We start from the raw sequence: 27553 nt of genomic DNA on the forward strand, positions 1-27553 counted from the left end.
ACTCCCAAGCTACCTGCCCATGGAGAAATATTTTCATATCAAAATAAATAATTAAGATTACTATATAATCACTTCTTAATAATTTATTTAAAAATATAATTTTATTTGTACAAGTAACTCGTACATAAACACAACCAAAACCAACATAATTAACCAAACTAATCTTTCAAAAAAAATTGTAATTAATTTACCCATATTAAGAAAGAAAATTAAGACTAATCCAATAATATGAGGGAGAAGAAGTCAAAGCCTGGACATTGGAAAACTAATTAATCAATATGACTTTCTTGTTGGTGTTTGTCTATTTGTTTCAAGGTGACATAAACGATGAGACAGCTTCTGTGTGTAATCAAAATTCCATTAAAAATTAATTGCATCATTTATTAGACCAGCAATACGTTAGAGTCACAAAACCCTAGAACCAGTTCTCTTGTCATTTTTGTCAACCATATGAGCTAAGCAACCTTCTAATCCATGGAAAACATGTATCCACATGCATTACACACACATATAACATCTTCTGTATGTATGTATATATATATATATATATACATATACATATACACACACACACACACACGTTGATTATCTTAAATATATTATGTAATTATTTATTAATAATGTATTTTTGGGTATGAATCTATTTCTTAAATAAATTACTATAAAAAATTCTAGCTATAAAATTATGAATGTATAAAAACGTATTTATATTTATTATATAACTCTTACCTGCATACGATTGTGTATGTTAAATTATTAAAAATTTATATATGATTATTGTTAGAAGAAACAACTAGATAATTTAACACTGAAAACAAATATATGACTATCTCATATATATATATATGTGTGTGTATATATGATACAACAATTGATACTGTATATAAAAACACTTAGTAGCTTATAAGGATACGTATAGTAAATGGAGATATGTAGAAATAAATAAATTTGATTAGATGTATGGTTAATATATATATATATATATATGTATGTGTATACATCATGTCTCTCGTGCTTTTCTTTTCTTTCTTTTCATTTCCACCGTTAAATTGAAAATTCAATTCCAAAATTTTTAGGTGGGAGAGGAATTTCAAGAGGAACTATTACGAAGATAAGGAATCACTTTCTAACTATTGCTTTCGATGTTTTATATTTTTGCTTTTTATATAATATTCTTTTCCCACTTATACATACATATACATATATATATATATATGTATATATGTATGTATCATGTCTCTCTTGATCTTGCTTGTCCATTTCCCTCGCCCAAATTTAAGGGCTTGACAAAAGGTATTTATTTATAATCAAATACAAGCTTTTTGTCCAAATTATTTGTTATAATAATAAAAAAAAAAAAAAAAGTGAGCCTTGTAGTTTGTGTCCAAAAATACAATAGTATTTTTTAATCATTTCAAAAAGTGGGTTAATTATTAATGTAATTTTATTGACATACATATAGAAATATTCTTCTCCTATAATTTTAGGTAATTAATGTTGAATTGAAGTTTGATTCACTTGGGAACCATATATTTGATATATATATATACATGTGTATATAAATACTAATCATAAATTGTTATAAGGTAATTTGAGCTGTTGTATATATATATATGTTTTTATATAGTGGGTCAGCCAATAGTTTATATTCTTTTTTTAGCAAAACATTATTCAGTTTAAATATGGACATGTGTTTCATCTGGGAGACTTTTGGACAAAAAGCTTTCTCCAATGTTGCAAGAACATTTTGTGTTGCCTTAGATGATAAGAGAAAAAAGCCTACTCTTTCTACAATAATTCACTTCACAGGGGGAGTGTCGATGGCAAAACTTTGGAGTGCAAATAGCTCAAATTCTTCTTTTTGACTTTTGTTATTACGGATTGAATTTTGAAAAGCATGGAGATGGATTATTAGTTCATTAATAATGAAGATATATATTTAGCTTTAAAGTTTAAAGACAGATGCGATAGGGTAATGCTTTTGCAGCCGTCAACTTTAGAGATTATATATATATATATATATATATATATATATATATATTCCTTCTGATCAAAATAAGTAGCTAGCCAAAGAGAAGCATCAATAGCTGCATGTATATAGATTGAGTCAAAATTAGCGGAAAGCCCAAGGAACTAGACAAAATATACCAAAATTTGTTGCGTTAAGTAACCCTCATTCCTTATACAAATAATAATATACATATATATTTACATGTTACACCAGTATATAAGTATACAGGAGGGTTCTGAAATCGTTTACAGCTACTAATGTTGAAACACCCATAAAGTCATTTTAGTTGTTTCTAAGGAAAGAAGAAAGTATTGAAGAAATTAATATCGGAAGTTGGCAGATTTCATTACTGCTCCAATACGTACAGTGCATACGTTAAAAGTGCGAGCAAGATTGAGACTTCTGATCTTTACCCACCTTTACTTCATCAGTGACAGTACCTGAATGGAAGCGGTCGTGCACGGAAAAAAGTCATGAAAGCAGATCTGAATTTATCACCTTTACACACACATGCATACAGACACGTTTATATATATTTGTTATATATATATGTGTATGTGTAAGCGTCTCGGGTGAATTACTACTTGAGAGACTGTTATCAAGTTTCAGTTAATGTAGGTAAAGTAAGGTATCCACGACTCTATATATATAGATATCTCCAAATTTTCTATGTGCTGCTTGTAAACAGTACTAGGTAATGCTGTTTCACAAGTTTAATCATCAGTATAACGTATTTACTTCTGAAGAAGCTAATTCACTGATTGTATTGGATAAGAAAAGTAAGATATAATTCTATGATACTCATTTTTACGAGAAAGATGCAGGTTAAAAACCCATCCAATCCACCCCGGCCCCCCCCCTTCCCTCGACATGAGAGTGCACTGAGGATGTATATAATATATATAGATATAGATATGTACACACACACACCGAAAGTTTGAGGGGTAGTGGCAATTAAAAAGAAATTAATAATTTAAGACTCTGTTTCAGTTTATACGTACATATAAATATATCACAAAGAGGGGCCTGTTTACCTAGATGGCTGGCCTGACTGTTGTCCAGTTTTCCTGCATTAACTTTATAACCTGAGAAATAATCAGATTTAATAATCAAAAGAGTTGGATCAACCAGCACCAGGGAACAGTAACAAAAAGACACAAAGTTAAAAATTATATGAAATGATAATCGGTCTAAATACTATTCAAAATATGTTGAAATGCAAAAAAATAATAAATAATTAGTATTTTTGAAGGGAGGAAAAGGACATACAGACATAATGTGATTACATATACATACATCCAAGGGGAAAAACATAAAGCTAAGATCTCCTTTCTTTTCTCATATCTTTCTATCTTCAAGAAAATCACTACCACATCAAGTTTATCAAAATTAAATCGCAGACAGTTCCATGTAAGGTTTCTTTCACAGGAAAATTCATTAAAAAATATATATATGTTAGAAAATGGGCAAGAACGACAACTGTGGTCCAACAATAATAATATCTGATATACACCTTGATAATTTAAAAAAAATGGCGATACTTACTGTACAACTGTATGTGGTGAAGAAATACCAGCCCCGAACATTGTAGTCAGAGCTTTCATTTCTCTCTGCTTTAGATAGTGATGCTTCATCAAACCTTTAAAACCCACCTTTCCCTGCAACCCTCGTTTGTGTTTTCCATTTTCTTCGTATCCCGTCCTTGACAAGAAATGGTAACAGACTCCGTACCGAGCTAAGATATTTATGGAGCGTCAAGTAAATTGCTTTAATAATTTAATTAGCGTGGTAGATTCAACTGCATAGAAATCTTACACGGTGCAAGGACTGAATATGCAGTCCTGATTTGAAAAGGGGGAAGGTTTAAAGTGGGAGACTAGCTTTATAAAAAGTTGGGGACAAGTCATGAATTGATTAATGTATTATAAGAAGTTTCTCAACAAAAGAGATTGTCATGTAAATATGGTAGGGCACAGATTATTTCCTAAAACTTACTTTTGCTTTTTGTGATTTCATATATAGTCTATGTCCGCCATTTGCTTTATAATATTATGTTCCTACATTTCTTTTGGGAACACGAAACAATAATTTACACAGTAGTAAATACATATAGTACAATCATTAACACAGAATAAAAAGTACTATATATGTCTTCAATTCTACCTTGCTGTGATATAACCAATACAAATCTGAACAGGCAAAGATACTTGAGGACATTTCCTTCAATATGCATGAGAAAATTTATATCCATCCATGTATTCTCCATTAGTCAAGGCACTCGTACATATGATTGTATATTTTGGAATTTTAAGTTTCATTTTTTGAATTTGTATTTGTATTTTTTTTGTTATAATTGAACTTAATATAGTCGTAAATAAATTCTACAAAAACAGTTCTACTTAGTTTAAACATACCCTAAATATTTTCTCAAGTTAGTACGAAAAGATAAAGAAAAAAAAAAACAAAGTAAAAGATTATGGGAGAGCGAAGAAATTTTTGATCCAATAAACAATGAAATGATACATTCAATTCAAGCACACAACTAACAACTACTCTCCTGTTTTCGTGCTAGTTGAAGTAGGATTAACTGCTGCTGCTGCTGCTGCTGCATATCCTGGTACCACTTAAGACATACCCACCAAAAGAACTCATCTGCATGTGTGGATGGGTCCTTGAAGGAAGAACCTACATGATCCAGAATTCAACTGTAGTTATTACCACCAACTGAACAATGTTATCAACATAGAGTAAATGGATATTAGTTCGACACCGTAAAAAATATCAAAAGGAGGAAAAAAGTACCTGATATTCACGTAACCAAGGTTCTGAAATTTGCAAACCAATTGCCATTTTCTCAATCTGCAGGTTGTGCATGCATGTAGCAAGAGGCTGCAGCATCCAAACAGGAAAAAGGGCCCTAATTTAATCATATAGGTAAAAAGCTTGTAAAGCATTTACCTACCCTATTCAGGAGTAGGAAATAGACCCCCCTTTCCCCTTCACAAAACAAAAAATCCAGTAAAGAATTAGAAGGCAAACAACCTGCAGATATTGATGATAGATTGCAAAAGGTGCAGAATATGATAGAAGCGGCAGAAGATCTTTAATTATAGTCCAGGCATCTTGCTCTGGGGCAGCAATTATTAAGCTGCACAATAATATTTTTTAAAAGTAAGCATCAATACTAGGTAAAACACATGCTTTATAAAGAAAGTAATTAGTAAACAACTGAAGGTACCTAGAGAAACCATTTTCTCTCCACAATTTAATTGCTTCACTCGATGCATTGCCTCCTGGTTTTGGTGCCTTACAAAGCTTACTTCCAGGAAAAGTGTCACTAGGAGTAGAATCCAATATTGCCTCCTCAGATGATACAGAAATGTCTTCTCCGCCAACAGCTGAAGACATATCCTGCACATGGTAGGCATTATAATAAATTAACAAATTCCAAAAACAGAACATCTATCCACGAAGACAAACTTACTTTCACTTACCTTCAACTGATTTTCTGCATTAGGGACATCTTCATGCTCGTTAGTTTTCACAATGGTAATGTCCTCTGCTAAAGAGAGGTCACGTACAGAAGCCCGCACAATCCTAGAACGAAGCAAGTGATAGTTAGATCAAGAAGAAAATGTGCAAATGGGACGAAAATAGAAAAATAGCTCTATCTTCACAGGACCTAAGGACAAGTGCAATCATGCATGAATGACAAAAATTTTTAGGAGATAATTGCAGACAATTCACTATTACCCATACTTGTCTAATCCTACACATTATGATTCACCAACCACTAAGAAGAGAAAGCCTTCTTAAGCCCTGACTCTCAACCATCCACTACATTCAAAGAGCGCATCTGGCAAAGCAGATGCACATATAGAGCAACACTGGTAGGACACTCACAACATGGTTCAACATCAACTTTGAGTAGGTAAGGCACGCCTTAAACCACCATGTCCGGTAGTGAAAATAATTTTAACAAAAAGAATTAAGATAAATCCAAAAAAAAAAAAGACAACTCAAACACAGATGTACCTCTTGGAAATCTCATTGCTAAAGTTGAATATCCTCACTATATCCATAGGAGATGGGGTGCTTCCAACAAATGTGCTGCACACGCATCCCACACCTGTTGATCCAAGTATCCCCTTCAGCAACCAGAGAGAAGAATTTCTCATGCTTAACATGACATTGACACAGTAAAACAACTAATGTGGAAAGCCAAAATAGCTCAAAAAGGAAAACTGTATTAGAATAAGTAAAACTGTTGTTTTTATGTTAGTTGAAAAATACTGGCACTTATCACTCACATCCCAGATCACAGGCTTCCCTCCATTGTGATAGATTTAGCAGCACTTTTTTTTTTGTTTCATCAATTTGAAATCCATTCGACTTTGCAGAATGGTAAGGCCAATGGCCTATAGGGAAAAGAACATTACACACCTCCTAAACGTTCTGCCACAGCACCAGTAAGAAGGCCACCAACCAGATCCACTACAAGGACATCAGAATTTGCTGTAACATTAGCCATCGAGAGCAGAAGAGATAGCATATCAACTCGCAAGAATCTGAATCACGTGCAAACAAAAAATTAATCAATTCCAAACATCCACTTCTAGATGTAATCAACAGAAACACAAGAAATGAACCAACTTGTTAACACCACATACCAAATATCTATTAAAACATATCAGTACCATGAAAGTATTTCACTAACAAAACGAGATAAATATGAAGTGCTACTGTAGGTCTAGAAAAAAATGGAAACTTAAAAATATGAACTTCCTGTGAAAGTAAACTCTCGCTAGAAGAATGACAAACTTAATACTGTATTTGGACTGAGGGAAATGATGAGACAGGAAAGGATAGGATAGGACATTACCCTCCTTTCACTTGTTTGGACATGAAAAGAGTAATTAGCAAAGGAAAGAGACCGGTTTTGCACATCCCTCCCTTTCACTTAACACTCTAATTTTTTCATGCTTTCAGACTAGGATAAAAGAGAGGAAATGAAAAGATTTAACAATTTCAATTTTGTCCTTATTACCTAACTTGTCATTCTATTGATAAAAGTTACCACTGAATATTTTTTTATAGCTAATCATTCCTTTTCCTTTATAAATCGACAATTCTTTCCTCTCCATTACTGTTCAAATTTCAGTTACCCAAACAGGGAAACCCTTTTCTTTTCCTCTCTTTAATAATCACTCTTTTGTTTTCCTTTCCCTTCCATTCTTTTTTTGAGATAGAAAGTAGAAAAATATATTAGCATAAGCATCAAGGGGGGTGTCACCCATGTACAAAAGATTTACAAATCTAAGACTTTCCCTTCCGTTCTTTTGCTGCTTTTTACCTAATGCTGCTCATTTTTACAAATTAAAAATGGCATCATCCATAAATACATGAAACAAGATCTGTTCTTTTGGCCCCCTATCAAGTATCAATAAAAGAGTTAAGGAAATTAGATATATATTAAAATAAAAGAAAATGAGTAGGTACATACTAGATTCCTATTGGACTGACAGAAATTTCCAAATTGCCAAACAGCTATTTGTATCCAAGTAATGGTGTCTAATATATACAAGTGCAAGTAATAATTACCCGATTCTAGCTGGATGTTTCTTGAAGTAGGCCTCACATATACTGGAAAGATAATGAGAAGCATATGTCAGTAGTAAAGCTTTTATGAGGCAGGACAAAAATGTTGAGAAATCACAGAAGCACATAACAAATTAAAGCTACTCTCATGTTAAAATAGTGGTTACATCTGCCAATGAACCACTTATATTGAGAACACATTTTTTTAAGAAAAAAAACCACATAAAAAGGGAAAAAAGTAGCTTGACTCTTCTATATATAAAATCAAAACTACTAGATAGTTTTACAGAGTACCTTATAGATTACATCATGGAGTTTTTCTAATGCAGATTTCTCTCTAATGCATTTTTCTTTGCTAATAGGTATTCACAAAACTTAGTTTCTAATGTCCTTGCACAACAGCTTTATTTCCTCAAGATTATTATTCCGTGGAAGATAAAGCATAAATCTTACTAGAAGTTGGTCCTAACCAAAATGAGCAAAACAACACAAGTCCTTCATATGTCTTGCTTGAAACTAGAATCTCTTCAATCATGATTTCTTTTTCTTGCCAATTTCCCCTTTACTGTTCCATAAAGAGCCACCTCCAGGTCATTATTCTAGAATTAGTGCCATGCCTTGCCAGGTAGAATCATAATTAAATATCCTGACCTAACATCTTTCCGCAACACCAAATAGGAATATCCAAGAGTTTCAAGATTGACCTACAATTAGGGAAACTGCAGCATATCCATCTGAAGTTCAAAGTTTGAATTTCTAAATTAAGCAATCCAGAATTCAACATCCACTATTTGACAAAAAGACAACAGATCAGTTCCGCCAAGCGCTTTAGTGGTTAAAGCTGTTGATAAACAGGACAACAGATTCGAGAGGTCATGAGATCAAAAGCAGAAGCTTTGTGAAATTAATTTCAAAATAAGACAACAGATCAATCATATTTTTTTTTTTTGAAATAAAAAGTATAAAATATATTAACGGAGCACCAAATAGGTGCAACTCATTTACAAAAAGAATTGCATGTTAGTAAGCAATCAATCATATACCCAAACTCTTCACCCTATACAAGTTATGTCTCACTAAAAGAGACCCAAACAAATGAAACCACCTATCTCTAATCTTAACCATGTCACTCTCAATATCTTCAAAAGTTCTCCTATTCCTCTCATTCCAAATAACCTAAAAAATAGTTATAGGAATTAAATTAATATGTTTCTCTTTTCTGCTCATCTCATTCCACGCCCAAATCTCCTCTTTAATTGACCCAGCCCTCACCTAGCACACCCCCAGGAGGCCATAGATCATTGACCACAAAGATTGGATAGCCAGGCAAAACAGCAGCAGGTGGCAGCAAGATTCCTCTTGCTCTTTGCACATGTAACATCTGTTAATCAGCGTCTGACCTCTCTACAACAGATCAATCATATAGCTTATACAATGATAGTAATCCTATTCAAAATGAGAAAAAAGCATTCCACAGGAGAGGCAGTAAAAAAAAGAGAGATGAAAGAGTGCATATCTGCAAAACCAGTTCAACTAATTTAGTAAGAAAACCTCAAATTTATGAAACGGAGAGGAAACTACTAGGTATATGAACAGCTAAGTACAGGCCCATAGAGGAAAGCCCACACCACATACAGATACTAACTAAAAGTGAGAGAGAGAACGATGCAGAGAACTTAATGCAATTCAGTGATGTGCCCTTTTCATAGAGCCACTGAGAAGAACTGAATCTTACAACTAAGGTTTTGCTTTATATGTTGAATTAAAGACGAAATCAAAAATCTAAAAAAGTTGGAAGGACTATCATCGGGAGTATTTATGTAAGTTTTACATTTTCTCTTCCCAGTATATAAAGGAGAAACTCTCTACAAATCCCCCCTTGCTTAAAGTTTTTTGTGAAGGATGATCCCTCTGATTTGGGCCACAACTCAGCAGATCTGTTTAGAGCAAAACAAAAACAAACTGACCACATAAACAAAGCAAACTGAACCAAAGATCAGTCAAAACAGGCAAAACCATCAAACTAATTTAGATCGTTATATTTCAACCTAAATCAATTTTCTATAATTTCAATATTAAAAACTTAACCAAACATTACCTTCTGCGTATTTTCCCTAAGAATTTAATAAGCCATAAAAAATGCTAAATAAGTAACAAAACTGACCATAGTTTGAAATATTACATAAATATAAGGTTAAAAATCGATTGAATTCTTTAAACAAATTATAATTTATGAATTATACGATAACCATATCATCATTTTTAAGTAATAAGAGATTGATTTGAAATTATTATGCATCTTTACCTAAGACATCCGGAAATAAATAAATTTACAATTTAAATGATTTTTCAAAAGTGGTATAACGTAAACTGAATGCAACCAACAATTTCCTAACATTTTAAAACCAAATAGAGAGAATAAAAAACTAAACAGAAACAAACAACAGGTCAAGTTGGCTAGTTTTGAACCAAACTTGTAATTTCCATACACCACCTGAAGACAAAGTTTATGCTATAAACAAGTAAATTACCTTCGGGCAAAGGGACGTCTCAAAAGCACTTTGGGTGCATACTTCTTGTGTTTTTTAAGCTTGTATTTCTCCTGCAGACAATCAAATCAGCCTATCTCTATCTTTTCTCCCAATGTTTTGACTTGTACAATCATCTTGTCCTCAAATAAGCATTAAAAGCTTCTCCGTATCAGAACGCACACCCTGGAACAGACATACCTGTGCGAATTGAGTTTTCTTTTCAAATGTTGCACTGTTTGCAATGAGAGCTTCAACAATTTCTTCTCCTGTTGCCCCTTGTCTGCGCAACAAGTAAACAGTAAAATCATGAAGGAAAACCATTTATTCGTACAGGAACTCTTCTAACCACCTTATTCCCTCTCACACTGAGAGTTTGAAAGGAAAAGCCAAAAGATTAGAATATAAATACATGGAAAACAAAGTCCACACTCTGCTCTACATTTGTTTGATGCTATGTACCCGGGCACAATTAATGCAAAACATATTTTATAAAGCCTCCACTAATGACTACGATGTTAGATTCTCACCTCCGCATTGATTCGATATCCTTGCCTGTAAGACTCTGAGCCTGATTGTTATCAACAATTGCTCGATTGTCCTTTAATTCTTCTAACTGATGATCTTCTTTATCTTGAACATTCTTAACTAGATATATATGTCAATAGAGATCATCAAATGTAAAATATATATGAGGAATTTGAAATACGATGAGCTATAAAAAATTTGAAGAAACAAATATGAAATATTTTCAATATCATACATGTGAACCCATATGAGTTCTTTTCTTATAATTATTATGTTCTTAGGCGTTCAACCCACTAGATCCTTAGTGAATGAATCTGGTTCTTATGAAAAAGTATATATATCATACGTGCATGAAACAAGACTATAATGCATGTTAACTATTAATAAGCTTCTAACCAACTGTGAACGAACAAAAAAGAGAGTACAACGTAGGAGGCAATTCAAAAATTTTGGTCTATAATTCCAATTCCAGCACCCTTTTAAGGATATTCACCAACTTTTTTTTTTTTAGATAAAGGATATTCACCAACTACCATTAACAATTGGTTTAGGAAAAAAGAAACGAGTAGCACCAGAACAACAAACATGCAAAAGCAAACATAGGCAAGATGCACCCACAACTATCCAGGAAAAAAGGTTAACTATATCCAATGAAAACCCCTTTGCAAACCAACATATACACTAACAAGAATGAAGATGAAAATTACACTCTTTGAAAAACCAAACCTTCTGTGGTGGAAATAACGCGAGATAAACAGGGCCCTTCAGCTCTGTTTTCAACTTGAAACAGAGAACCAAAAGGACAACCGATCAATGGCCGTAAAGAGTATTGTTTATTCCCAATTTTCAGGGTCCTGAAAACCCATAAAGCAATTATCAAATTATTAATTACCAATAAGTAACATGCATGTTCTTCAAAAGAAACTAAAATCCATGTTGTATTACATCAGTGATAGTTTTACACAAACCAAAAGTAAAATCATAATTAAATAAAAGCACTTACGAGCCAGGCGATAGACGAGCAAAAACAAGACGATCTCCATCATTGATGTCGAGCAATACACTACAACCTTCCCAAGTAACTCTAGCAGTTTGAGTTGGATCTTCCATTTGTGACATATCCGATCCTATTTTATGCAGAAATGGTGAGAAACAGGAAAACAAATCGGAAAACAAAAGTGGCTGTAATTACGATCAAAATCTAGGCATTATAGTCACTGAAGAATTCATAAAACCTAACTCTAGGGTTTAGCAGTCAACAGAGATGTGTCAAATGAAAAGAAAACAGCATTGGCCCTTTTTCATGCTTATATCGCCACTTCGACACCGTTCATGGGCATTGATTTGACACCGTTATCGGTGAGATAATGCTAAGCTAACGGGAGGGAAAGGCCCAGAAGCCTTTTTTGTTGACGTTGATTACTTTCTTCAGAGGCTTCTCCAGCTTAATAGCAGCTCGAATAGAAAAAGAAACCTGTTCATTTATGTTACCTGTTGTAGACCTTCAACCTTTCACCTTTCACAGATCTGAGAAAGACGGTCAAGTAATGGTGACCCGCCGAAGACTGGAGCCTCGTAACATGTTGAGGAAGTAAAAAAATGACCAGACGTACCTGGTTGCAATCAGATGTAGGAGAGAAGTTCGTTTAGGAACCACCGCATGCGCTTAGCGTCGGAAAGATCCCTCTACATACTATAAAAGACGGAGAAGAACAGAACTAAAGTAACAGTTTGTCCGGAGCTCAATGCCAAATTCTGTTGCGCATTCTCATCCTACTGGCACAAGACACAAACATTTCACTAGAGGCCCAATGACTTGTAGACCGCTGAGTGGTAGCAGTCACAAATGGCCACCAGCAGTGTTGCTCTACACATTGGCGGCACACCTTGGCGTTTTGTTCATAATGCATTCTCTTTCTTCTTTATGGAACAAAACAAATAAACAGTTCTTCTCAATCCTTCCTCTTACATCAACAAATAAAACCAACTAATCTACTAAAGGCAGCTAATCAAACAGACGAAAATAGCAAGCAAATGGAACGTGTAACAGTCCAACCAAACGACATATATGTTGCTAAAGAAGGCAGAATATAAGAGTAATACCAACTGCCAGCTAATTACAGGACAGCAAATGAAGCCCGGGATCAACGAGGAAAACAGAGAAAGAGCTTGTGAGAAAATCTAACGGTGCCCGTACGTGAGAAACGGAGTGCGGCTGTGAGTGAGGCGGTGACCAGTTGTAGAGCAGGATGATCAATCCATGGTGAGCCGCTGTGACAGTGAACTGGTGCCGGTGCTCAGCGTGGATGAGGTGTGTGAAAGTCGGTGATTATCGCGTCGTGGGTAACTTTTTTGAATACGAGCAGAGACGGTTTTGAGAGCGAGGGTCGTACTAAAAAGCCGGGGGAGGAGGAGGGAGAATTTAGGTTTATATGATTATAGAATTAATTTTTGTTTCCTAAATTATTAAATTTTTTTTAAGTAATATAAAATTAATATTAAATATTAAATATATTTATTTTTTTAATCGAAAATGAGAAGAAAGAAATATATTTATTTATGAAATCACTTTTCAGATACGTATAATAAAGTTGTACTACATTGTATTTTCATTTGAGATGTGTAATATACATAGCATTTATAACTACATATTGCGTGTGTGTAAGCTCCATCTTATCATTTATAAACTATATTATATCATTTTCAATCACACATAACAGAACTATATACTACAGCATAATTTATACCAATATAACACGAGGTTAAATTCTTGTTATTCTTATTTTCAACTACCACATCATATTAAAACATATCAACATTCAATATAAGAATTTTAAAAATATTTTCATATACATGTTGGTATGCTCCAGAGAAAAGTTCCATTCCAAACTCCTATGCCCATCACTCAGGCAGGCAAAGAATTTCCATTCTATGCTGTCTTTCAAGAAAATGCTCGGTGGAGAAACTGAGTTAAGAACAAAGTTGAAGAAGCCAAATATTATAAATTAATTCAATCACTAATCTATTGATCAATGTTAAAATGAAAAACCTCAAGTGGTGCATCCCAAAGTTTTCAGTCTTGAGTAATATTTGTAGAACTAGTCATATTCAAGAAGAGGAAGGAAATGAAAATTGCAGCTGACAATAAAATGTATTGTTTACATCTCATTTCCATCTCAAGGACTGCCTGATTCCAGTATAGACGAGTCCTATGGACCTTCCAATCAAAGAAACAAGAAAGAATGAGATGGCACCGCTGACTTTGTCAAAAACAACCCTGATTAATGGCATGGTAATGTCAGATAACTCAAGGAACAGGCTGAAGTAATATCTCCTGCAACATAAAAATAATCCATCTCAGAAAGGTAGTTGATCCTATCCAACATATAAACCAGTTTCTAAGGAACAATGACCTTTTTGTTTTCTCAAAATTCATTACAAATCATACAATGATATGGTTAGAAAGCTTGAGCAGAATGTGCGCATTAGGCCCATGCCTCCGATACCATTACCCTTTTTCTCTCAAAAACTAAATAATTGAGACATAGAACATCTTCGCAATAGCAAAAGCAAATACAACAAGACACATTCAAGGCTTCGAGCAGGTATTTAATGAACAGGGGAGATTCGGGCAAACAGGCTTGTCAGTGATTGATCAGTTGACAAATGTCATCTATGATTTCTTGGTTCCAGTTAATAAACATAACAAAGTAAGAAAATCCTTGCATCCAATGGAACAAAATCACGCAAGGCGTACTCAGCAATTGAAATTATAACTGGATTTAAGCAAGAAAATTGTATTTAAACATTAAAAAGGGGAAAAGGGGGAAAAAAGGAAAAAAGGAAAAAAAGAAACTACAGAGCTTATATCCATAGCAAAACAGGTCCTCTTAGCAACTATAGTTTATCCTTGACTGATCCATGGCAGGATAGCTCTAAAACAGCAACTGCCTATAAACAATGACTTATAGGGGTAGCCCAACACGTCCCCATGAAAGAGTAAGCTGTTGGTAGCTATTCTTCCACATAACTTCAAAAAAGCATGCCTGTTTGGCAGAGTTTTTGGTTGCCACTTTTCTAGTGGCATTTGATAGCTACTCAAAACCTCAATTAAACAAGAGGTGGATAAGTAAAGTGGGGAGAATATAACCCAAGTGCTCTTGGATTTTCTTCCACCGCAAAGAAAAATAGATTATTGCTTTTCTTTTTTTTTGAGAGAGAGAAAAATAAGTATATTTACTATTTCATAGGCACCAAGGGATTGCCAGCAAAGAACATTTGTAAAAGATCAGAACTTAGAAAATAATCATGTCCCCAGGTTCTCTTCTTGACTGATTGTGCCCCTTGATAACAAAATGCTTAGGAATGATTGATTTTTAAATTTGTACTCAGAAAGCACTTTACTATTAACAAAATACAAAATAGCTTTATGAATAATTTTGTCTTTTTTACCAAGCTTATTTTTGCTTCAGCATTCAACTCTCACAAAGATGCTGAAACTCAATCACATAGGCACATGGAAAATCTCGTCGACAGTTAAAAAGTCCCCAGTAAGACAAAAGTAACCGAAAGCACAACTCCAGTTCAGCCACCATGCTCTCTAACTCTATTTTTTCAGATAAAAAGAGCCACCATCCTCTCTAACTATATGGTCAAGTTACCTCGAGCCTAATAAGAATCCTTTTCATGAGATAGATAAACTGAAATTTGGACGCCAGTCTCTTCTTAGTCTCTGACTGCATTTTTCATGTTTAATCAAGTGAAGTTCTACATCTATCGGATGATTGTGTTATGGGCATGCAAGTGGATGGGAAAAAGCCAGAGAGTAAATACATACCAACCAGTTAAGGCCCTTAATTCCTTAGTCCGTTTGACTGGCATAGAATAATGGCTCATCACAATGTAACTTAACGGAGATGACACAGGTCCAGATCTTCTCCACGTAAGCTTCTTCCACCAGCTAGAACTTTCCGCGTCACCCCTCTTTGGTTGCTCAATTAATTTGCTCTGAAGAGTAAGCAAGTCAAAACGATCTTCATACATTGCTACCACTGCCCCCATATTTTGATATAACCACCACCTCAAAGCAACCTGCGAAAGACAATTAGTTAACAATTAGTTATATCATAAATTGCCTAGCTGAAACCTGTGCTGAAAGGTAGAAGAATAAAGATTAATGTTCTCAAAACTCAGAGCACAGAACAAATTGTCAAATGGGATGGGTTGAAGAGAGAGGATTCATATAGTCACACCAAATAGTTATTCATAATATATGCAGGTTTGATAGCGGTGAAGAACTAAGACATCACCCCCTTTAGATGGAACAGGGGAATGAGGGATCCCATTACACCTATCTCATAAAAAATGCAGGTTGTAAGTTCAAAAACATTGTTGTGTTTATGTGGAAATTCCATATTTGCACACTCACTACATTAGAACAGAGTTTATCTAAAAAAGTTTACAATATTTGAGATCTTTATGAAGGTCATGGAACTTGTATAATGACTTTTTCCTGAATTAGAAACTTCAGTAACATAAGCACATGACATGCATCAGACACACCAAGATACATGCATGCATATGCAATAGTATATAAATAATTTAACGATGATCAGCAAATGAAATTCAGTTAAAAAAAAATTTACCTCATTACGTAACCTCTGGAGTGCTCGTGTTGACAAATTACAAATATCCAAACTCATGCAATTAATTTCATTGGACATATTGCCATCTACAGATATAATCTCCAAATAGCTAGTTGCAATCCCATCTGCTAAGGTTATCACCAAATCTTCCAATATAGAATCTCCATGTGAAAGGAACAAGCTATGGTCATACCAGCAATCCTTCCTGTTAAAAAAGGGAGCAATATTTTAACAGAGACCACTTATTTTTTAATAAGGAATGAATAATTATATATCAATGTAGAATATACTCAAGCAGTATCATCCCCTAATAACCACTATTGTAACAGAAATTTAGGGTACTTTATAGACATGTTGCCATATCCTAAACAGGCAACATCGTTTAGGCTTTGAAGCCATATGAGTGAATTTTGTTTTCTTCTCAAAAAACATAAATGTAGAAAAATATGCAGAACTAGATAGTTCATTGTCTGATAATTCTTTCACCTGAGACATTAAATACATGATCAGATATGTCTACAGAAACCCTACTTTCCACACTACAAATTACCTACACTTGAATTCTCGATGCGGAAACATATTGCATCCAAAAGGGAAGGAAAAAGATTAAAAAAAAAAATCCCTTAATAAGCAGTCACCAAATTTAAGTCTTGCTAGTCTGCTACTTTACACTATTTAGAATTCCACTTCAGCTTTGCCCAGTCTTGAGAGTTTATCCAAGTTTTGGAGGGGCCAAAAATTGGTGCAGTTTGCATTATGTAAATCTCTCTGCACTAGTTTTAAGCCACACGACAAATCACTTATTTCTTACTACAATGAACCCCAGAAGAAGATAGAGAACAGGAATGTTTGCTGATGCAACTGTATGATACCAATCTGAGAATTGACTCTAAGCTACATATGGCTTCAGCTATTAACAAAAGCAAACTAAAAAATGTTGAGAGAAACTACCAATACCATAGTATTGTTTTCTTAGGATGCCTAGACTAGCAACAAGTACCAGAGAAGATTGCTCCAGTGCGGGTAACGAATCAGTTTCTCTTTTTATTTTTTTTGAGATAGAAGTTAGTAAATGTATTAGAAAAGAGCACCAAGGGGATACCGCCCATGTGCAAAAGTTTCACATATCTAAGAGAATCAATTCTCTTTTTATTTTTAGAAAAATAGAATGAACCAGTTTTACTTCTTGGAAAAACAACTTTTCCATATTAATATGGCTGCGCTCCACTAGAAATATACATTCTCTCAAAGAAAATCTGAATGTTTTTATCAAAAACAAATAAGACAAAAAAGTAAAAGAAGCAACTACATATTCCAGCAAAAAAAAAGAAAATCAATTAGCCCAAGATGCTTCTATGCACCATGCTGTAGGTGATACTAACCAATCTTGTCAATTAATTGTACCACCGGAAACAGAGGTTGCATGATTCTTGATCAAGTAATTAAAAATGGTATCTGCATCAATAGGATAAAGAAAGGCGGAGATTACCAGAAATGATTTTACCTCTGAGATCCAAATACATGAAAATGTAGAAATTCTGAATAAAGATCTTCCTTCCCGGATTTTCTTATATTCTGTACACCTGTCTCCTCTTCATTTAGCTTTGCGATCATCATAGAAAGCATTGCCTATGAAATAAGGAGATAGGTAGGACCACTGTTGGTAATTCTAGTAGAACCAAAGATAGTACTAAAAGTCATGAATTAAATTTCAAAGCACCTTATTATGATTGCTGTTTTCTTGGAAAAATTTGTTTTCCAGCCAAGCCACACATGCTGGTTGGCAGGATTTTCGAATAATATTGCAAAAAACAGTCTTCCAATCATCCATGTTCACAGTGTATGAAATACTTATATTATTCACCTGAAAAAAATAATATGATGCAATCAATTGCCAAAATGCAGAATAGTTCAGTAGATTCATGATAAAACCAACAATCTAGTCACTAATCATGCAGTCTGGCACTTTCAAGGAACAAGCACCACCAGAATGTTTTTTTTACTATACATAATAATAAAAGATTAATGCATCAAAATGAGCTCACTGCCACTCCACTGAGATTCAACCTTTCACTCTGACTCAATTTTTTAAATGAAACACATAATGATAAGTTTCTCAAGTTCCATGCCTAACAGAAGAGTAAAATTCAAACTACTAGGTAGCAGCAAAAATCTAAGTGTTTCAAAAAAGAAAATCCCCATTGACTTACTGTGACACATCTAGCTACCATAATGTTAGAAATCCATCACCATTCTAAATACACCAAATCTATCTTTTTTCCTGCCTATAAGGCTTAAGTTGTCCACACTAAACAATTAGATATATAGGTCCATATGCAGCTGTGTGACCTTTTCTATAAAGTTTCTGTTCCACTTTTAGGTTCATGAACTCAAAATGGTTCTCTCTCCCTCTCTTCCCAAAAACACATATACAGACTGAAGTTCCAAATAATCAGCACTTTAAAAATCTTAAACCCCCAACAAATTGTCTCCTGAACAGTAATGAGTGCTCAAAAAAACCACTTTGAAGAGAAAACAAGTTATTGAAAGCAAATATAGTACAAGACACAACAAAGACAGTGCCTGCCTCTTCCTCGAGATGGTGAAAAGAAGCCCAAAGCAACTTTAATTTTGGACCCTCAGATATAGCATACAGATTTAGCAGTGGTTTTGCTGGGTGTTCTTCGCATTTGACAATTCCACTTCCTAAATTAGTTCTATGTTCGATAGCATCTAGAGAATCCAAAAGTTTTCTTTTCACTGCATCCCAAGCATACTTCAAATCAACTTTGCAATCATTTCCAACGGCACTGCATGTACAGGGAAAGCATCTCAAGTCACTACAAGAAAATAACACGCAAGTGTATAGAATTACAGTTCCCAGCGAAACAGATAACTTATAAGCACCTAAAAGGATAACATACTCCATCTTTCAAATCTCTTATGTGCTTACCCTTACCTACCAGGAGAGGTTGGACTTGCAAGAACTATATTTTCATCAGCGATTTTCTTTCTCACAGAAAAATCAGAACTCTGAGCAGGAATGACCCCAGCTATATATGTAAGGAGTATACTGGCCATCAGAAGTACTTGATCAGCAAGAGGTACCAAATCAGAAGCAGCGATACCATCAAGATCTGCTAAACACCCCAAGCAACTGCTCTTGAAGGAACTCTCCCTGGTAGAAGGACTTACCTTCAAACTTAGGACACTAGGAGCACTAAGGTTACACATTCTCCATGTTGAGAGCCATAAATTATTACAGCTTCCATAACAAGACTTCCTAAAGGCACAACGGAAACAGATATAGAGAAGGTCATTATTATTTGCACTTAAAGGGCATCCATTGTTTCAAGTGTATTCACAAATTATCTTAGACCCATCAGAGGGAGAAAGTTCAGATCAAAGCACACCAATTAAAACTATGACTTAACAGTGACTTCCAGATTGCAGACATAAATCCAATTTACCAGAAAGAGAACAAAATCTCCGAAGTAAGATAAAACACTTCCATTTTCTATCACCATCATGGTTTTTAACCAGACAGAATACACAAATAGAATAACCAGTATTGCGGACTTACTCAAAAAACCAACAAGTTTTATTTTATTTTATTTTATTTTTTTGCGTCAACCAATATATCAAGGATGACAGGTTACAAAAATACAAAGGGATCTAAAAGTGAAGCAAAAGAGTGAAAGACAAACCTCTGTAGCATACTTAGACGTGAACTTGGGAGCACATGGCCTTTCTCTTTGACCCTCCAATGTCCCTGTATATGTAGCTTGGTGCATGGCAGTGAAGGTACAAACTCAGCCATTGATAAAATTGCCAACCACGGAATCAACACATTGCTAATTTTGCATATCCCTCGATAGACACTTTATCGCCCCGAGCTAGCAAATCAATTTTCACACCAATTCAAAGATATAATCCATTCGAAAATCCATAAAATTTCAAGTAAACCTCGAGAGTAATGCAGCAATTGGTAAATCGATTAAGATAGTTCAGCAAATACAACAGAAAACAAATGCCATAAGCTCAAAAGAACCAGAGATTAACGATTACTCATGACCTTGACACGGAAAATCACGTCTAATGAATGCAATTAACCGACTGTGACTTAAATTAAAATGTACTAACTTGGCTCCAAAGAAAAATCAAAACCATCATATCCACAGACCTAAACACTAGCAGTCTCATCTTAGCTTTCTTCAACTTTCTACGTGAAATTAAAATCAAACCAAGAGCATAAACAAGTCAACAATACACATTCGAGTATATCAAATTCGTCTCCAAATGAAGGATTGAAAATGATTCAACGAAAGTTGAAACTAGGGTTTTCCGGTAAGTAAACCGATGAGAGAAATAAAGATTGCGAAGAGATATGGGTTGTGCGTACCTGGTTTCTCGCGTCAACTTTTCCTTTGGAGCCTCCTCGGGTACTGCTGCGAACAGTCGTGTTGAAAGAGAGAAATACAAGCAAACAAAAAAAGGAACATCAAAAAAGGCGGTCGTTGTCGCTGGCCCATGCCTCTCGGATCGGTAATTGTACCCGCCATCTCGGGTACCCGAAATGTCCCGCCCCGGATGGAATTATTATCACCCCGACAAGCTTAGTACATTACACTGGCGCTGTAACAAATATTTCATTTCTTTTATTTTTATTTTTTAAATAAAAAAGTGTATTCATTTCTTTTAATTGCGGAAATCATCAACTTCTTTTATTTGCTTTTTAATAAATAAATACTATATGCGATTTATAATTTTTAAAATTATTTATATAATGTAAATTATAAATAATTTAAAACTAAATTTTATCTTTATATTATAAATTATAAATAAATAATTATTACATATTATTAAAATTATTTTATATTAAAATATTATAAAGTGGACGATTTGTACTCAATTAACTTCTATTTTTTTATTTAAATTTTAAATAGATAAATATTATACATAGTATTATATTAATTTTTTATATTTTAAAATTTGAATAAAATAATATCTAATATTTTATCTTTATGTAGTACATTTGTAATAATATTAATATATTACCACCCTTTACAACAGCTATTTAAGGGTTAATTAAAAAAAATTGCGACAAATCAACAAATTTATAAATGATGCTTGTTTTAATTTACTTTTTATTGCAACAAATTATAAGTTTATTTGATCACAAAAAAAATTATGTCTCGTAATTAATATTAAGTAACATATTTAACACATACATATTAAATTATAACACACAAAATTTTACTTTTGAGATACAAATTATTTAAAATCAATTATTAATATTCTAAAAATAATCGAGTAAAATAATAAATTTGCCGAATAAAGGAGTTGCATTTTATTAATTAGTTTTGTAAGATAATAACTTATTAATATAAGATTATCAATAATTTAATATAAAGGATCAATTACACTGTATTAAATATTGTGTTATACTCTTACATGCAACAACAGAGAAAATTGTAAAAATAATTTATACTAAACATGAAATTAAATTATACAGTTTAATTTTAAAATATTAAATCATAAATTAAAATAACATAAATTTAATAAATATATTTGCTGTAAGCGTTGTTTATATGATATAGTAAATAGGAAGTAATATATTTTTCAAAAACTTTGATTTCACTTTGAAAATAGATTTACTTGTAGTTATAATTATTATAACATATTTCTAAAATAAAAGTTTGTGTAAATAAATATTAAAACGAGGACAGTAATTTGTCGAGTGTCCAATTTTCTTCTTATATGTCCACTAAAACGATGCCGTTGCATTCCTTTCTTTTCCCCATCAGGTTGTCATGTTCCAACTCGACGCCGTTGTTCGAGCCCAAAGGGCTTCTGCATCTAAACGCTGCCGTTCTGTTGCATGCCTGGACGCGGGCCCAGCAAACGGCAAATGTTCGCTAAACCCTAATTATTTTAGCTTTTTGTTTTTTTCGGGAAAACCCTAACCCTTAAAGTTTCCTCTCTCTCTATCTCGCCATCTTAGTTAATAGTTCTTACTGGAAGCCTGAAAACCACGGAACATCGCTAGTATCATCAAGAGCCAAAATGGTGAAGAAGAGCAAAAGTAAGCAATCTGATCATCGAATTGAGTTAACCATTTTGTAAATGAATTGTGTCGATTCAGTGAAATGTTTTGTTTATCTTAAATATATATTCTCTGATGGTATGTGATTCGCAGAGAGTAAGAGTAAGAGAGTGCCGCTGAAGAAGAAGTACAAGATCCTGAGGAAGGTGAAAGAACACCACAAAAAGAAGGCAAAGGAGGCTAAGAAGCTTCGTTTTACGAATAAGAAAAAGGTCGAGAAGGACCCGGGTATTCCAAACGACTGGCCCTTCAAGGAGCAAGAGCTCAAGGCCCTTGAAGCCCGCCGGGCTCGTGCGCTGGAAGAATTGGAACAAAAGAAGGCTGCCCGCAAAGAGCGGGTACTATTCAAATTGTCAATTAACTTGTTGCTATTTCTATTGTAATTTTGTTGACTTTATAGTTCAATTGACTATGTAATACGTTGTTAATTGCCTTTAACTATTGAATGGTGGTTTTTGGTGCATGTGTTTGAGCGTTTGTTAGAATTAATCTCTTAGAAGAATGGCAAATTAAGTTTAGTTTGCTGGTTTGCAAGTGTTGGGAACCATTGCTTTAACTTTTTTTTTTTTTCGTGCTTGCTTCTTCGAAGTTGTGCGAATTCTCTTCACCACGCCAAACTATGAAATCCTCTAGTGATAATGTGGTAGGCTAGTTTAAGCTGGCATGTATTGGTTTGTGATCATCAAATCGTAATAATGATTGAATAAAATAGAGAAGAAGAAATGACGTCTGTTGTTAACAGCTAGCATCATTTGTTTCCTGTCTAATCCTTTATTCGTGTGGGTTTTCCACATATCAAATAATTGGTTTTCTTTAGTTATTCTCTATTTGGTTTAGGCAGTGGCTTGTTAAAAGTTGACAGCTTAGGCTTGATTGACAATCCTACATCTATTCACCTGCAGGCATGTTAGAGGCATACTTTAAAACTTATGTTTCTGAGTGATGTACATGAGCAGCAAACTAGAAGCCTTATGTATGAGATGGATTAATTGCACAGCAGAAGTATTGTATTTGAGGCCTTCCTAAATATAGTTGCTTTCTGATACGAAGTGATGGAAATAGAACTTGAGTTCGATGCTTTTAATGCATGTCAAAGCACCAACTTTGTTTTTGTACCTGTGAGAAATAGCTCGGTGAAGATTAAAATTTTGGTATTTAATTTTTGACGAGGAGAAAGTGTACATGGTGATTTATAGTTTAACACCTTTACCTTATATTCTTTGATATGGTATAACTCCAGATTCCTCTTCAGGCTCAAAAGAGAAAGCTTGGGTTGCTTGAAGAAGAGCAAAATGTGGAGGAAAATGTTGAGGATTTCTCTGCAATGGCGAAGAGCCGGGGTATGTTGATGCTTATCTGGAAATATTGGTTTAAAATCCTAATATACCTAGTCTTTTCATATTAATCCATCATTTCTCTCTTCTCTATTTATGGCATTTCTCTTTCTCATACAGATAATTCAGATAGGGCATTTTACAAGGAGTTGGTTAAAGTCATTGAAGCATCAGATGTCATTCTGGAGGTCTTGGATGCTCGAGATCCCATGGGTACTCGTTGTGTTGATATGGAGAAGATGGTGATGAAAGCTGGTCCTGATAAGCACCTGGTGTTGCTATTAAATAAAATTGGTAATCTTTTTCACTTGTCTCTCTTCAATTGATCTACCTAGTAAGAAGATTGTGACCGGCAAAAATGAATCAAAATTGAGCTACATTAGGACATGAGGCCCATGACAATCTTGACAACACTAGGTTAGATATAGATCAGCACTAGTATGGTGAAAGAGGGGGCAGATAAGATGAGGGTCAGAAATAATTGTTTCACCGCGTGTGAGTGTGTATTAACTGTGCCAACTATTCAGGGGTTTTGTTGGGATAATTATCTAGCTGGACTTTACTGAGGTTTACCAATAATGTCAAATGCCAATTGACATTCTCATCTCGTTTCGTATCTTTATGTTTTTAACTTGTCTAACTCCGATGAATACCTGTAGTGTGTGTATAAAGATGAATTTCAGCGATTTTTTTTATCATGATCTTAGGCCATTATGTTTGGATGAACATTGTGCAAGTGCACTGAGGTTTCTAAAGCCAGATATTGAGGATGTCTAGATATATGCTTCAGACTTCCAATTAAATGTTATTGAATTTGTGTATTCAGATCTTGTACCTAGGGAAGCTGTGGAGAAGTGGCTCAAGTATCTTAGGGAGGAATTGCCAGCAGTTGCCTTCAAATGCAGCACCCAAGAGCAGAGATCGAACTTAGGTTGGAAATCCTCCAAGGCAGCAAAACCAAGCTCTCTTTTGCAAACAAGTGATTGCCTTGGGGCCGAAACTCTGATTAAATTGCTGAAAAATTACTCAAGAAGTCATGAGGTAGTTCCAGAATTGAGTAGTTATTTATGATAATTTTTTTGTCAATTTGGCACATATTATTTTTTGACTTCCAACTTGTTTACTTGTCTTTGAAGTTTTAATATCTGATTCACATTGGTGTTTGACAGATCAAAAAGTCTATTACAGTTGGTGTTATTGGCCTACCAAATGTTGGGAAGAGTAGTCTCATAAACAGCCTGAAGAGATGCCATGTTGTGAACGTTGGTGCTACTCCAGGATTAACGAGATCAATGCAAGAAGTTCAGCTAGACAGGAATGTTAAATTATTGGACTGCCCTGGTGTTGTAATGCTCAAGTCTGGAGGAAATGATGCTTCCATAGCCCTTCGAAATTGCAAAAGAATTGAGAAGTTAGATGATCCAGTTAGTCCAGGTGATTTTAATTAATAACGAAGAACATAGAGATATACAGTTGTCTATATATATTTATTGAAAATAGTTTTCGCAAATAAATATGCTAGTATGTTTCAGAGCCTGCTGCCTCGGTTCACTTTAATTTCATGCTGATTATGGGTTTATATGTAGTTCTGAAAATAAAATCTTTCCCTTTTTAAGTAGCTTGATAAAAGTTTATAGATTTTTTGTTAGGGATATGAAATAAGGCATAGAAATATGGTTACCAAAGAGCTTATATGAATTGAGAAAGGTACATGATAATCAAGAATGAATCTGTGAGATGTATGTTCTTTCTTTCCCATTTAGGTATCTTGGTGGAGCTCATTTTTCTTACCTGATATCTTTTCTGTCAGATGCTATTTAGCAATCTAACTCATACCTTTGCTTCTGTTCATAACATAGTGAAGGAAATTCTCAAGCTCTGTCCAGACAGATTGCTGGTGACATTATACAAAATTCCCACGTTTAGTTCAGTTGATGACTTCCTTCAGAAGGTGGCTACAGTTAGGGGGAAGCTAAAAAAGGGTGGTATTGTTGATGTGGAAGCCGCTGCAAGGATCATTTTGCATGATTGGAATGAGGGTATACATCTGTTGGATTTATTCAGTCCTACATGCAAAGAAAAGTTTGTAGTGGCGGGAAAAACAGTAAAAAATTATTTTCTGACGAACTAATCAATTTGTTTGATATATTTTAGGTAAAATTCCATACTTCACAATGCCCCCAACAAGAGATCAAGAAGGGCATTCAGAGGCAAAGATTGTTTCTGAACTTGGAAAGGAGTTCAACATTGATGAAGTGTACAGCAGTGAGTCATCCTTCATTGGTAGTCTGAAGACAGTTGATGATTTCCGAACTGTTGAAGTCCCTCCTAGTTGTCCTCTCAATTTTGACGAGGCAATGTTAGAGGTTTGTGATCTCCCTTCAATTTTTTCTCGTACTTATAATGTGCTAGTGTACAGAGCATATGGACATTATAGTGTCTACGCCTCTTTGCTTGAATGCTTCCTGAATGTGCAGTCAAATTGAGTTACCTTCTTGATATGTTACATTTCAGGAAGATTCTCAACCGCAGCCATTGAGTCAAGGAGATGAAAATCCAGCCTATATGTCTGATGATGGGGATAATCAGACTATGGATGGTGATGAAGATGACACAGGAAAGGCTAGGGAAAAATCTGTGACCAGCAGGCAAAATGAGAAATTATATTCAGCAGAAGGGATATATAATGCTAAGATGAAAAGGGCTGAGAAAAAGAGGAGGAAAAAAATTAATAAATCAACAATTTCAGACGATCAAATGGATGGTGATTATGATTTCAAGGTGGATTACATCAAGAACAAAGGTTCTGGCATGGATGTTGAAGATGAAAATGCAGATGATAAAATTATTGGAAAGGTGCCAATGGCTGGACTTTTGCCTGAGGAGTGATGAGAAATTGAGGATCAAATGGTCGGCTGCACATTTTTGTAGCAACTCTAGATGATGATAAAATTGTATTCAAATATGAATCTTGCATAATGTAGAAAACCTCGGTTAGAAGCTTGATCAGATTGAGTTTTATTATAATGCATTTTTGGCGCATTATCATCTGATTTAATTAGTGAATCAAGTTATCCCCACAGCTTGAAAGTAAACTGAAGTCTTCTTTTTATTGTTAGAGGGGAGGAACTGGGATGAAACTTTGGTGTTTGTTGTCCCACTACACATTAATCTGAGTCTGAGTTGTTTGACATGGTGAAAAGAGGCTGCGGATAAATGAGATCTCTCTGCAAACCTTATTGCCAAGATTGCCAATTGATTAGAGCTGTTGAGGAATATAAAGGCACAGTAGAGAAAAAAAAAACATTCTAAACCTTTTTTATCTCAAAGAGGAAAGAGAAAATCATAGCACATGCCAAAACTGAGTCATGTTAGAGGTAGTAATATATTGCTGTCAAAGCTGGCGACCAGACCCCAGCGGTTGAGAAGGGGACCTCCAATATACTTCTGTACCTAAAATATTTTAAATACTTCAATCTACATCTAATACCTAAAATAAGCCCTTATATTGACATCGTAGAAAATTTTGGTGTACATGATATAAAATGGAATCAATTTAAAAAATATGAGGGTTTTGTTGTTTTATGCTAATTATAAAAAATGTTGAGTAACTTTTGGCCAAGGTGAAATTCTTGTAATGTTTAGATAAAAACATTTAAATGTCATCATGTATATTTCAAAAAGGAAGAGGAAGACCCATCAACTTCAGATAAATCACCGTAGTTCAATTCCAATTTTATGGATATTTCAACTAGGAAGAGGAAACATTGGCCATGTGTGTAGGTCTTCCTTTACCCATTTCA

The 27553-nt window shown here is 34.3% G+C and overlaps 3 protein-coding genes across 10 annotated transcripts; 1 reads left to right on the plus strand and 2 right to left on the minus strand.

Moving 5' to 3' along the window:
- Nucleotides 1–4386: 4386 nt before the first annotated feature.
- LOC110821700 (eukaryotic initiation factor 3 gamma subunit family protein) lies at nt 4387–13086 on the minus strand. Of its 5 annotated transcripts, XM_088215918.1 has the most exons (15): nt 12279–13086; nt 12157–12192; nt 11669–11792; nt 11392–11519; nt 10668–10785; nt 10339–10420; nt 10141–10211; nt 7613–7654; nt 6455–6579; nt 6047–6140; nt 5506–5608; nt 5250–5422; nt 5054–5159; nt 4814–4900; nt 4387–4696 (listed from the first exon to the last, which is right to left on the minus strand). In XM_088215918.1, exons 3-15 carry the CDS (start codon nt 11782–11784, stop codon nt 4595–4597), a joined length of 1347 nt encoding a protein of 448 aa, XP_088072044.1. In that variant the 5' UTR covers nt 11785–11792; nt 12157–12192; nt 12279–13086; the 3' UTR covers nt 4387–4594. The 5 variants fall into 5 exon arrangements, with proteins under 5 accessions (XP_088072044.1, XP_088072047.1, XP_088072046.1 ...); XM_088215921.1 differs by lacking the exon at nt 12157–12192 and having other exon boundaries at nt 12863–13086; XM_088215920.1 differs by lacking the exon at nt 12157–12192 and having other exon boundaries at nt 12769–13086.
- A 549-nt stretch (nt 13087–13635) lies between these two features.
- Nucleotides 13636–20856, minus strand: LOC110821623 (phosphoglycolate phosphatase). Of its 4 annotated transcripts, none has more exons than XM_022051535.2 (9): nt 20713–20856; nt 20018–20206; nt 19270–19593; nt 18898–19120; nt 18031–18174; nt 17815–17939; nt 16311–16515; nt 15503–15756; nt 13636–13999 (listed from the first exon to the last, which is right to left on the minus strand). In XM_022051535.2, exons 2-9 carry the CDS (start codon nt 20128–20130, stop codon nt 13831–13833), a joined length of 1557 nt encoding a protein of 518 aa, XP_021907227.1. In that variant the 5' UTR covers nt 20131–20206; nt 20713–20856; the 3' UTR covers nt 13636–13830. The 4 variants fall into 4 exon arrangements, with proteins under 4 accessions (XP_021907227.1, XP_088072040.1, XP_088072041.1 ...); XM_088215914.1 differs by lacking the exon at nt 20713–20856 and adding an exon at nt 20494–20706; XM_088215915.1 differs by lacking the exons at nt 18898–19120; nt 19270–19593.
- Nucleotides 20857–22236: 1380 nt separating this feature from the next.
- Nucleotides 22237–26792, plus strand: NSN1 (GTP-binding family protein). The gene is made up of 9 exons (XM_088215913.1): nt 22237–22395; nt 22510–22754; nt 23669–23756; nt 23871–24044; nt 24577–24791; nt 24920–25184; nt 25610–25789; nt 25905–26116; nt 26265–26792. Exons 1-9 carry the CDS (start codon nt 22377–22379, stop codon nt 26637–26639), a joined length of 1773 nt encoding a protein of 590 aa, XP_088072039.1. The 5' UTR covers nt 22237–22376; the 3' UTR covers nt 26640–26792.
- The last annotated feature ends 761 nt before the right edge of the window (nt 26793–27553 follow it).

Source organism: Carica papaya, chromosome 3, assembly GCF_054855325.1.
Source record: "Carica papaya isolate Zhongbai chromosome 3, ASM5485532v1, whole genome shotgun sequence".
In the NCBI taxonomy this organism is placed as follows: Eukaryota; Viridiplantae; Streptophyta; class Magnoliopsida; order Brassicales; family Caricaceae; genus Carica; species Carica papaya.

Coding starts and splice junctions, on each gene's coding strand:
- LOC110821623 (XM_022051535.2), bottom strand. CDS start 20,130: ATGGCTGAGTTTGTACCTTCACTGCCATGCACCAAGCTACATATACAG. Junction 16,516..17,814: donor CATGTATTTGGATCTCAGAG/GTAAAATCATTT, acceptor CTTTTTTAACAG/GAAGGATTGCTGGTATGACC. Junction 15,757..16,310: donor TCCAGAGGTTACGTAATGAG/GTAAATTTTTTT, acceptor TGTCTTTCGCAG/GTTGCTTTGAGGTGGTGGTT.
- LOC110821700 (XM_088215921.1), bottom strand. CDS start 11,784: ATGTCACAAATGGAAGATCCAACTCAAACTGCTAGAGTTACTTGGGAA. Junction 10,421..10,667: donor GATATCGAATCAATGCGGAG/GTGAGAATCTAA, acceptor CTTGTTGCGCAG/ACAAGGGGCAACAGGAGAAG. Junction 4,901..5,053: donor TCTATCATCAATATCTGCAG/GTTGTTTGCCTT, acceptor TGGATGCTGCAG/CCTCTTGCTACATGCATGCA.
- NSN1 (XM_088215913.1), top strand. Junction 22,755..23,668: donor AGGCTGCCCGCAAAGAGCGG/GTACTATTCAAA, acceptor ATTCCTCTTCAG/GCTCAAAAGAGAAAGCTTGG. Junction 25,185..25,609: donor AGATGATCCAGTTAGTCCAG/GTGATTTTAATT, acceptor TTCATAACATAG/TGAAGGAAATTCTCAAGCTC.